The sequence below is a fragment of the Erithacus rubecula genome (assembly GCF_903797595.1).
Source record: "Erithacus rubecula genome assembly, chromosome: 5".
NCBI classification, from domain to species: Eukaryota; Metazoa; Chordata; class Aves; order Passeriformes; family Muscicapidae; genus Erithacus; species Erithacus rubecula.
In genome coordinates, this window is record NC_136687.1 from 25,207,930 (window position 1) to 25,220,884 (window position 12,955).

A 12,955-nucleotide genomic window follows, 5' to 3' on the forward strand; every position below is an offset into this window, starting at 1 on the left:
TTGTATCTCCTGGAGTCAGGGAATTCAGGTTGGGAATGAAGAAAAGCTCTGCAAAGATCTGAAAACAGCATGTTGTGGGTCTCAGTCTCTGAGATACATGTGGGACTGAATACAGTAAGTGTTTCAGGGTGACAGTATGCAGAAAGAATAAATGGGGTGAGAGTTCTTCCTTAAGAAAACTAAAAAATCATGAGTGGGAAAGTGCACTCACAAAATGGGAATGGTAAAGATCTTCCCAATTTTTTAACCTAGGATGAAGATGGATGCACCAAAACAGCTGGAGATCATGGGGTTTGCAGTTTTCAAAGCTGTCCACACTTTGGAAGGTTTAAAGGTATTTCTAAAGAGATGAACACAGACTGTGCAATGTGTACACTTCTTATGCTCCTTTCCCCCACTTTTCTCTGTTACCACGCCACTTTCCCCCCCTCCCCCCCCCCCCCCCCCCCCCCATGATTTTAATTCACATAACTCTCCCCTTGTCACTTCCAAAATCTTTCTCACCTGGTCTTTCAAATTTATTCTTTTTCTTTTGGTGCTCCCGGCTCATAATTTTCTAATTTTCACTAAACTTTACTTTTCCATGTTCTCCCAAATTTCACACTCCCAAAAGTTTCACATTCCCTTTTTCTAGTCTGTTCTTGGTTTTACAGTCTTTTTAAACACTGTTTATATACTGTTGCTGGGGTTTCCATTGCCTTTTTAAGGCTTCCACTATATATTTACATTCTCCAATCAGCCATATCAATCCATCAATCCTGTTGCCTAATCTACCACACACTCTTCTTCCTAATCAGTATAATGACCTGAAATCCATTTCTCCAACTGATTTCCCTTTTGGATACCAGTGCTACACATCTGCATTCATCTTTTTACTTTCCATGGCTTGTATCCTCCTATATTCATTTATTTACGGCCCAATAAGTTCCTCTTTTAATGAGTACATTCTCCGAGCTCCTCAGTATGTATTTCATCATCCTTGTCTTCTTCCTAAATGGACTCTTTTCTTTTTTTTCCCAACTTAACTAAAATATCCCCCCTTTTAGTACACATCAGAGTGGCATCAGAGAGCCTAATGACAAGAATGAAAGAGAGAGCACTCTCTGCTTTGCCAGCCAGGGCTTCCCCTGACATGTTATCTCCTCATGGCTTGTGGACTTTCTATAGAAATTGTATTTTCCCTAGAGATGCATCAGTGGGATTCACAGAGCCATGGGCAGAGGGAACAGTGCCTCTTGCACTGCCTGCTCAATGCGCCTCAGCTGCGGGATTTCACTCCTGATGGGCTGCACCAGAAGAGGAAGAGTTATCCCTATCCCCATCCTTAGAGCACAGCTGGACCTCTCCTCTTCCTCAGGCAGATTCGCTGACTGCCGCGGCACAACCTGTGGCAAAAAGCGAGGCAGGATTTGGCCCCAAATCAAAGATCTCACCAATGTGTCATACGAGTTAGGATGTGCTGGGGAAGGGCTAAGAGCTAGAATAGCAGGGGTATTTCAGGTCAGGCCTGAGGCGAATTAGCAGACAAGTTGTGAAGCTTACACAACATGTGGCCACATTATGTGTGGCTCCAGTCAGCGCTAATAGCCTGTCATTGAGCTCCACGTTTAAACAATTTGAGCAAACAGCAAACACAGAGGATGGGAGGAGGGAAAAAGACCTTCGAGGAATAAGAAAGATCAGGCTACTTAGTATACTTGACAAGCCAATACTGCAGCGGTGAGACCACGGAGTATCTATTAGGTAGAGACGCAACCCAGCTCCTACCACGCAAAAGTAACATAATACAAACCCAAAAATATACCATTTGCCCTATTTTAAAATTCACTTGGCCAGCAGTTTTTCAAGCTACATTGGAAACAATTTATTGGTTTAGGCTGTATGCGATCACGCACATTATAAGAGAGAAAAAATAAAACATCTATGGTTTTGGTTTAGCAGCAAGGAAACCAAAAAAGGGGAGAACAGACGGAAAAAGCAAAAAAAAAAGAAAAAAAAAAGTTTTAATAACAACAAAGAGTAAAGTTCAACCACATCCAGATAAATAACAACGATATTAGTGTTGGCAAGTAAATATAAAACATTTTATAACAGAATTTAGAAACCATACTGCATTGTTTAATATGAAAATAATAGCCTTTCTAGCCAGTACTGTTAGAGTACTTATTTAAACCAGGGCAGAATTGGCTAAGAAACCATCCACTCTACCATGGGAATGCTTAGCTCAGTATCTGGTAGGTTGCCAGCCATTTAAAATGTTTTTGTGTTGGTTTAATGATTGTTCCCATGAGCACTGACGGTAAGGGTTGACATTAATTAAAATACTAAGTCATCAGAGCTTGCATTGTGAGAAGAGAAAGAATGGGCTGGATCCAATTGTCTTCAAGGTTTCTTCAGCCTTCCACGTTTTTCTCTTAGCTGGCATCATACATGCCAAGTATCCTTTTAGCTGAGGTGCAACAATGTAAACAGGCTGTCTCCACAAATACAATCTTTTCAAGTTTTTCACATACTTCCATTTAACTGATTAGAGGATAGTCATTAAAATCAGCTAATCATGTAATGTGGCTGCGTTCTGAATGCTAAACAAAATGCCTAAATGAAAGAGGATTTTAAAACAGTGTCTGCTTCTCAGTTTATTTCGACAATATACTCAATGACATACAATACAATATGAATTCTGGGCTTTATCCTCATTAACCTCAAAACTCATTTTCTCATATAAAAACAGGCTCTTTCCATAGAGTGTGTTGCAAAAGCTATGAAAAAAACCAAACTAGAGATGTATTCTGGCATTCTGGAAATATGACTAAGTATTTCACTTAGAACTGTGAAATTAAACCAGAATGGCATAAAATACTAAGACCCACTGCTAAAATGATTTTTGCATCATTCAGGTAGAATAGCTATCCTTATTAATTTCTGTCATTTTATTAAACAATTAGTCCAGTTCCAGATCTTCAAAGGCACACAAACAGGAAGTCACTTAACACCTGGAGTGCTCAAAAGGTCCCCTCAAAAGTAAGTAAAGAGGCTGAGTTCTTCTATTCCCATCCATTCAGCAAGCCTGTTTCCACCCTCCTAGCAGGGACTTAATACTTCAGAGAGCAAAAAAATGCAAGACAAAATTTATTCTACATATAACATGATCAATACACTAAGAAAATAGACTTCTGGCTTGACCAATATGAAGAAGCAAGCTGAGCCTACACAAATGCAATGGGATATTTTCGCAGTAAGCAAAATATATCATAAAGGAGACTGCTGGTCCCAACGCAAAAGATAGAGCAATCCTTCCTATATACGAACCACTTTTGCTCTTCTGGATCAGAAGTCATGTGAATCTGCAACTTTGGGTCACCTCTATCTTGGCTAAGACTAAAATCTAAATGAGGTGCCTGAAATCAGTTACCACCCCAGCTCATTCACCAGCACACAGCTCACACTGCTCCCCATCACAGCAGCGGGCTGCATGAGAGAAATCCTCATCTCTGAATACGTGCAACCACCACTGCGCTTTACACAGACAAACTCTGCTCCTTCACCTTCTTCAGGGACAGACACGGACCTGCTCTGCCGTCCTGGCATCAAACGGGAGCGGGGGTTCTAGACCTGCACAGGCAGATTTCTCTGATGGCAAACCCTGGAATATGGGAACGCTATTTGGCTTTTTGCTGTACATGTTCTCCGAATAATCTTCTCATATAAATAAACTACCTGGACTTCGAGTCATTTAGGAGCTTATCTATGTAATGTAGAAGAGCCAGAGCAGGCAGTGGAGGTCCTTGTCCTTGTATATCAGTGCAGGAGGTTTACATCCTCCTGGGGCTCGTCTTCAGTGGAGCCATCTATGGACACAACGTTAAAAGGCTTTGGATGGTTTAAAATTAATCTTTTTATTTCAAACTCTTGGGCTTAGTTGGGGGGGTTTTAAAATTCGTTTTTCTGGTGGAGTTGCTTTTTCAGGGTGGTAGTGTTTTTCTGTTTGTTTCCTTTTGAAGGGCAGGCAGGCTCGCAGGGATGTGGCAGTGCCCAGAGAGCCCCACCAGCCCCTCGCCACGGGCGCCACAAAGGCAGAGTGCCCGAGTGCAGACGCGGCTCGGGCTGGCCGCGGCGGTGCATCGCTAAAGCGGGTCCCGCTGCTCCTCTGTGCCCCCTCCGAGAGCCGGCGCACCGCGCCCGGGGTCCGGCCCGGAGGGCACGGGGAAGACGGGCGGTGAGGAATCGCTGCGGAGGTTTGGGCGCGCTGCTGCAGCTCCCCGGAGCTCGCTGTCCCGCCGGTGCCCCGCGGCCCGGGGAGCCGGGAGGGGCCCGCCGTGGCCGGGCGGCGGGCGGTCGGAAGCGCTCGGTAATCCCGGGGCCGGGGCGCGGCGAGTGGGTGGTCCGGGCGGCCGGAGGCGCGGGCAGTCCCCCTGCCCCGGCGCCGGGCGCGGCCCGCTCCCGCTCCCGCAGCTGGGCCGGAGGCGGCGCGCAGACCGCTCTCGGCACATTTCTTCATTTCTCACTTGAGTGCCCTTCTTTAGTTCCTTTTCAACTGCCCACTTTATATCGGCTTCATTACACCACCGCTCCATTTGTGATGTAAATCGGGAAACTCAGGGAAGTTTTTCTTTTGGCCTTGTCTACGGAAGAATACCGAGAGGTATTCAAAACGTATTAACACAAATCAATGGCACCAATAAAAGCAAAATCTCCTTAGCAACATAATCTTGATTGCAAAAGGAGAACTGAGAGCATTTAGCAGAACAGTGGCCCACATGGAATACGCATTTGTCTAGAAGAATGCAGCACAAAGCCTAAAAGAGAGATGCTGAAAAAATCCAAAATTAACTCACACTGAACAGTTACTCTTTTTTTCAAAAGTACACAATTGGCTACATTAAATCTATCGTGCGCTTTTCTGCTCAGCAACATTGTATCTACCGCTTTGCAAGCCCACATTACAACACCCGGAATGGTTCACAGCGCCGGGCAGCGGCACCCCTCCCCACCGGCACGTCGGGACATGAGCCTCTCCAACACACCCTCTCATATATGTTAGGGACATTATGCACATGCACATTATAAAGAGGCTGTCAAGGCTTCCACACTAGAGTAACCAAAGAGCTTAAACTGTTTCATGCAAGGCAAAGCCGCCTGTTGATGAGAACCAAGGCCATCCTCGGCACGGCAGAGAACGCAGGCTTAGTTTTTGTTCATAAGGTTCAGGTTAACCAGCATTTCATATTGGATGGTCTGACAAACACGTGAATTGCATGGATGGGAATGATTCCCTTCTGAATAGGTGGCGTCTGCCTTAACTAGATGGAAACCCTATCTTGTTTGAGAGCACACATGAATAAAACATAAAAGCGTAGACACAGCTTCAAAATCACCATTCAACCATAATGATAGTACATTTAATAAATCCTACTGTCATTAGGGCTTGAAAAGCTTAAAGAACTCCAAATGTGGACACAATGAAAAACCAGTTTGAAACACTTAAGGCAGGCAATGCCTGTAATTTGGTAACTCCAGTCCTAGAGTCGCCTAAATTACCTAAAATAATTTTCTCTCCCCTCTCAGCCATGTCCCCCATTTAGACTAAAAGTATCAACTGGAAGCAAGATGAGACCATTGCACAATACAGCAGTTTCTCAAGTTTTTCCTTTTCTTCCTCTCCCTACCACCCCCTCCCCCAACATAGATGGAAAACGGTAAGGCTCAGAAGATAGGTTAACCATTATTTTATTAGTTTATAATACATACAACTTAAGAAATGCTTTTAAAAAAGTTTATTGGAGTCCATTCCAATTCTGGGTCAGGTCAGGAAAAACCAATGTCGACGTATTTTAAATAATATTCTATAGTTCAACAAGAGCTTAGCCTCAGTAACTTAGCACACATGGTTAAATATTCTTAAATATGCATATATACAATTGTGCAGCCTTTAAGAAGTCCTTGGATTCCTATCTTCTCCTCCCAAAGCTGTGCATCCTGTAAACACAGAACTGGCTTCTAAGCTTTGAGTCTCTCACCCAAACTTAGGATACTTGAAGAGGAATGTTACAATAGTGGAAATCACAGCAGACCTAGCTTTCTAAACTCTTTGAGAGAGGAGAGACGCCCAATAGGCAAAATTAACATCAAGTCTCTCTACAAGTAGCAGCTTCTTTAATTTCCAGTTTTAGGTTAAATTATTGCTTACACATTTTCTGCTTGAAATGGATTTTAACATACTACTGGGTTTTAAGGTTTCCCTCTTGATGGCAACATCTTTTCAGTGACTTATTTACCATTACTGCTTCATACGTTTAACAGGTCTTTCCTAAGCACACACAGTCCGATGCAATTCTCTGCAAATTCTTTTAAAGCAACATGAGTTACACAAGTCTATTTTAGCACACAATATTTAGGCACTGTTTTGTAGTTTACTATTCTCTTCCAAATTTATGTTTGGAATGAGTTTATATTCTGATTGCCATACTCTATCCTTTATGAAAACAAAAATCTGGATTACACTTTTCAAACCAGGAACTACTTTGCATTCCTTGTTATCCCACTGAACCAAACTGTTCATTGACAATATTAACCAGTAGGTACACTGCATATTCCAACAATTTAGAAAACCTATTGCTAGCATAAAAGGATCAGAGATAAACACGGAGTGTATGAGTTAGATATTTATATCAGCACAATTAAACCAGTTAAAACATACAGCCACTAAAAGTATCGTTTACACTGCATCAGGATATGACTTTTTGAAACATTTCTAAACATAACTTAAACAATGTACTCATAAACCTAAAATACTGTAACCAAAAAAAAGTCTTCAGCTGATTACTAAGTCTAGTTTTCAACAGGAAGCAAAATAACTTTCAATTATTAAGGTATAAATGAGGAGCAAACAACAACAAAAAAGCACATTTCAATAAACATTATAAAAATCTATTTGTTCTCTGAAAGTGAGCATTTGTCAATGGTTCCCTTCTCCATAAAAAACTACAATTAACTACAAAAGTCTTACTTACCTGAACTTAAATTGTACTAACCGGATCCTACTTGTGGGCCTTAGACATACTGTCACATGACAGGAGCTGTCTGGACAGGTCAAAAATTTTCTTTGGAAACAATTAGCCATGAATTACAGGCTCCAGCTTAGGAAAAGACTGTCCTGCACTCAGTGCAGGTCTCATCAGCAATTCCATTTTGGTCTGGCTATTTTAAATGAAGAGATGCTGAGTTTAGAAGAAAGCTTACCTTCTGCATTATTATTCTGCATGATAGCAGAATTGTCTATCAGCTAGAGCATAACCAAAATAAATTAGAAAGACACCAAAATAAAAAAAGTGAACAGAAGTTAACACACAATTACATAATTACTGAAATGGACTGCTAGCTTTTGCTTGACTTGCATCATTCAATACCATTTCATTAAGTTCAAAACTCTTTTTTGTCATACTCACAGAACTCTAAACCTAATCCCCAAATCCAATCTTTTGAGTGTTGCTTCTCCTAACTCCTATGTTTTATCTTTTGCCTCACTAAATTGTTCCTACTGGTCTGTTGAATTTTGAGGAGCCAAGCATTTATTAATCCTTTTTCAATAAAATAAATCCTAATGAAATATTAATGAGCTAAACAAACCAGAAGACTTTTTTAAAAGGACAATTTCCATGAAACCAGTAAAATACAGTTTTATAAAAGATGTATATTACCCAATATTATGTGGTAGGGACACATACATGCACCAGCACAATTGTCAACATAGGAAGTTTCATGCAAGGAAATCAGGGGGTTTTCATTTTTCAAACATGGTTTCTAATTAGCCCACACTGACTGAAAAAATCAATGTGCAGAAAGATGAAAGTTCAAAAATTATTGAACTGCAAAATACTGTTACCAACAAAACAATACAAATGGATATCTAATGAAGAACAAATGCATGTTTTCAGTAGTGAAATTTTTTCACTTCTGGAGTACTTCTCCTCTTGAAATTATACTGTTTTTTTAGTACACCAATATCCCCTGATTCACCCAGCCTACAGAGAGAACCTTACAAAGAACAAACACAGGAATTAAGAAAGTAGCACCATTAGAAATAATCACTCCATCCAAGTCAGATAAAGCCCCCCCTCATTTATCCTTATCAACATACTTTGACATTCAGCAGCCTAGTAACACAGGGTAAAAGAAGCTCTCATAACTTTATATTGATAACATTCATAATGGTCATGCATATTACAATCAAGTTTCTAGGGTGACATTTGCAAAGTAAGCCTTCATGCAGATAGGCATTCAGCTATTTAATTCCATGTTCATATTTCCTATTAGTCCCTGAGAAGTTAATACTTCTACCTACAATATGGCTATTAAAGGCATTATAATGATCATACACTTAGCTGTTTGTCATGGAAATGCAACGTGGCCATAGGGAGAAGCACAGAAATTACAGCAAATTAGTGATGAATACAGATTTCTGAAATGCTTTCTTTTCATAAGCAAGGTTGCAGAAGAGCAATATAAATGATTTTAGTCACAGATACAAAACTAGCCAGCGGCACTTACCCTTAATAAGTCACTACTATGAATCCAAGACATTTGAGGCTCTGAGACCTCTCTAATTGAGTGTTTCCTTTACACAAAATCATATGGATTTTGACCTAATGTAGGGTCATCATGATCCTTCTTTTAATTACTCAACAGCAGCGCTGGGAGAACTTAAAAGAACCATGGATTTTCTCTGCTTAACAAGTCTTTCACTTCTTCAATTAAAGTGATCCCTTTAAACTGTTCAGAATTCAAATGGGGTTTTTGGTGGACAATTTGCATTATTGCCAGCTGCTCAAAACCCATAAACTAGGGCTCCAAAACAAGGGGACCAATTTAAAATTAAGACTTTGGGGTGGGGGGTAGAGGGAAGGGAATAAAGACAGATTCTTTTTCCTTGGCTCTGGCTTCTAAGCAGTTACAGATTGTATTTTAAAGCTCTTCCTACAACCTTTGGGGATAAATAATGACTTTCAGAAAAAAAAAAAAAAAAAATTAAAAGTGACTTTTAAGTAAGCCTGTATCTGAGAGATAGCATATTAGACTTAAACATTGTGGTCTTGAGAATTACAAAAACATATAATTTAACAAATTCATTTAGAGATTATAATTTACCTATAAGTACTGTAAAAAGTTTTTACAAATTATTCTACTTGGGTATTGTGGGAAATTTTGGATTTGCATAAATAGTTTATTAATATTACTCTTACTGACCTATTACAAAAATTTACTGACTCCCTGTAACCTATCTCCATAAATATTTTCCTTTCTGGTGAAGTTTGTCATCCCAATATAAACTACAAGTCACAGCTATTTCACAACAGATGAGCTCACAGAATTCTTCATGTAGGGCCAGAGAGAAAGTCCATCTCCCTCAGAACTTACTTCCACCTACAACTACAAAATTTTAAAGAATTTGTTTCTACTATATCACAGTAAGAAAGAAATCTTTATTCACCAGTTAAAGGTGACTATATCTAAAAATAGTAATTAGCTCATACAGGGATTCATTGATGCCTTCACCATTAGTTTAGCAGGCTAAAGATGAACAGGCATAATTAGCATCACTTGCTAAATTATTAATATCAACTTGATACCTAACTGTTCAAGGAAATTTGAAATAGATAAGATCATTTGTAGGAACTGCTGAGTTGCAAGAAGTTAAACAAGTTAGTATAATGCAATAGTTATTTTAGCAAAGAGTAGGCTGTATCCTGGAAGTCCTACTATAGCTTCTGGTCTGTTCAAACTACAATTTCATTCTTTGCCAAGTGACAAAAAAGGTAATATAATGTCTTCTTACTAGCAATCAAAATAAATAGATTTAGTATTTCAGAAGCACCATCAAAAGAAAATTCTGACAACTGCTGCAGGCATTGAACAGTTGATTAAAGCTCCTGTCATCTTCAATTTCCATCATTGCAATTAATGAATTGAAAGGGATTGTACGAAAATGTTTTGTAACATTCTTACTAGATGAGTATACTACTACTTCAGGAAAGTACCACTTCTGAGATAAAACTCATCTCTCCATATAGACAGTTTCTCAAGTTTCTTGATTATATTCTAAGTCAGAGACATTGTTTTAATAAAATATCCAAAATGCCTTTTGAGAGAGCAAGTCTGGCCTCCTTAGAAAGGGATTTAACTTGTCAATTGCTCAGAGCTCTATGATGGATTTCTATACTATTTCTTAAAGAGAAAGTCACAGCTAAAATACAGAAATGCCTGCTAACCAAGCCTATGACTGCTGATGCACCTAGAAGTAAACAAGTTCTCGAGCATCACTACCATTAATGTGGAAGTTTTACTATTGGGATACTCTGTAAGCCACAGTTCTCTGCTCTGGTCTCAGCACACATCACACCCAAAGCACCTCTACTGTCACTGGGTTTGGGTGCTGCTGGCAAGGTAGCTGTGGACATGGACAGAACATATTATGGGAAGTCTGAGTAGTAAACTAAGGCAAATAGCTGCTATGAACATATGACAAGCCATATCCTCCACTAGAGTAGAGGGATAGGTTTCCCCATCAGTAAAAAACTGCATCTATGACACAAATTATCTCTATAGTCAAATGAAAATTTTTATAAAATCTAGGCATCATATGATCCAATATTCATTTTATTGAAAACTCACTTAAAGAAATCAATATATATTTCTAGTCATAAGTATTTATCACCAGTTATCACTTCTGTTCAAGTCCAACCTCTCCTCTGCACCTCCAACCTCCCCAGTTTCCACTGCCATCAGTGTCAGATTTCTGTCCCTCTGCAGGCTGAAACTAGTAGGAGGTTATAATTAATACTTCTGGGTGAGAGGAGTGTAGCAGACCCGTATTTGTACCGAAGAAGAGATTGAAATTGATTTCTAGAGAATTATAAACAGTTACTTCATAGAGAAACCATGGGTGGCACTCAGAAGACCAAGGCCAGCACAAAACTGGGATTTGTTGATTAAAAATCATACTCTGTCAAGTCAAAGAAACACCCTTGTAGGCTTGTATGAAAAGCATAGCTGAGCTATTTTCAAAGTGAACAGTAGGAATCCACAGATGAAAGCTGAGCAAAGGATGAATTTTGGGAACAGATACAGAAGGCTTAGATTTAAGAAAACTTAAAACTTTCTAGAACACTCCCACTATGAACAGTTTAGGAATATAATACTAAGGAATATTTTACAGAGAATAAATATTTTGAAGACATAGAAAAATAGTTCACAGCATCAAGGTACCTGTAATACATTACCTTGAAATAAAACTTGCATTTAAAAGATTAAAAAGAGAAGACTATACTTGTAGTGGTATCAACTTTCCATTAATACAAATATTAAGCAGAGTATATCTGTTTTTTTCATATATTCACATTATTGCTTGCTAACATAACTGTACAAAGAACATGTTCTTAACTTACATCAATTTTATGTAATTTCAGTAATTTTAGATACCTAAAGCAAATTTTGCAATATGAGAATTGCTATTAAAAAAAAACCCCAAAAGCTATGTGTGAAGACATGTACAACTGAAGTATTACCAGAAGAAATGAAATATAACTGGCCTGACCCAAGCACACATCAAATATCCAGTTAAGAAAAAGTCTTATACTTGTGCAGAAAACAACCTTTGTAAACCGAAATGAGCACAAGAAAGGGTGCAATAAATAACTGCCTAACATATTTAAATTTACACTGTTGCCCAGTATACCCTGCTTTGATACTTTTAATACATGGCATTTGCATCTGGAACTACACTGTTCAAGAACTCTTCCATAACTTCTTTTTGCTTATGTGATTTTAAAATAAACAAAACAAAACAAAAAAAACCATGAAAGGTCCTCTTGGGCAATTAAATTTTACTAAAACAAGTCCTTCTGCACCCCTGTGTACAGGATCTGGTAAACAGTATGAATAAAGCTGGCACAAGGCAACTGACTGAATTAAAACAGCTACATTATAAAATGCAATAATAATACACTTCTGTGATCTTGAGTTCAAATAACCAGATGCATGCAATGCTCTCAGTGATTCTTCTAGTCTGAGTAAAATAATTCCACTTGGCTGCCTTTTTTTTTTTTTTTCTTAATTTTTTAAAGCCAAACTTTTTCAGAACCAGTTGACAGGACTTCTTCGTGAAAAGCATGGAGATTTCTATTAACAACATCTGGGTTCCAAAAAATCACAGTTTCAAAAAGAATTTTGTCTCCTTCTTTTGCTGGAAGGGATAGTCAATATCCCAAAAAGAAATAAAAGTATTTACAATTGACAAGTCACTGACAGAAGTTTCCAAACATCTTAGAAGGAACTTCAGCATGTAAATGAATGACTAAAGGGATTTACACAAAGTACAGTCAATCAGTTGTATCATATTAGGATAAAAAAATACCTGTTCACTTGTATATAATTTTCAGCTGTGTATTTATAGTAATATATATGTACACACGCGCGCACACACATATAAAAGACTCTTTTGAAAATCAAGATACATTAATAAACAGAAGTAGCAAAAGTAAAAATAACTTAAGTAGTAATTAACATTTGTGTGAAATTACTTTGCAGAGTTTGACCAAATGCACTTAGAACATACTCTTATTTGAAAAAAAACAACAAACCCACAAAAAATAACTAACCAACCAAATATAAACCAAAACAAACACAAAAAAAACCCAAAACAAACAAAAAACAAATGAAACCACCACAAGATTCTGTAGAACCAATGTTATGTCACTACCAGAAGAGCACCAAGCAAGGCACCATTGGAAAGACAACATACTTGAATAAGTCTCTATAAATAAATCAAATGCTAATCTGGTCGAAAAATCGGTGTCTTTGGTAAAAATTCTATAAGGATGACCTGTATAAAAAGAAAACAAATATGTATTACAAATGGTAGCAATCCTATTATCTATCACAACGATAATTCAAATGGTTT

At 38.5% G+C, this 12,955-nt stretch overlaps 1 protein-coding gene and 1 long non-coding RNA gene across 2 annotated transcripts in view; one reads left to right on the forward strand and one right to left on the reverse strand.

The window, feature by feature from the left end:
* The first annotated feature begins 453 nt into the window (after positions 1 to 453).
* Positions 454 to 12,617, forward strand: LOC306801873. The gene is made up of 2 exons (XR_013774212.1): positions 454 to 4,271; positions 4,308 to 12,617. It is a non-coding gene; the product is annotated as an uncharacterized lncRNA (long non-coding RNA).
* Positions 8,484 to 12,955, reverse strand: part of CHIC2 (cysteine rich hydrophobic domain 2) — a 28,134-nt gene continuing 23,662 nt past the window's right edge. The window contains exon 6 of the mRNA XM_079305344.1: positions 8,484 to 12,877. Within this exon, the coding sequence (XP_079161470.1) occupies positions 12,827 to 12,877 (51 nt within the window). The 3' untranslated portion in view covers positions 8,484 to 12,826. The remainder of the gene's footprint in view (positions 12,878 to 12,955) is intronic.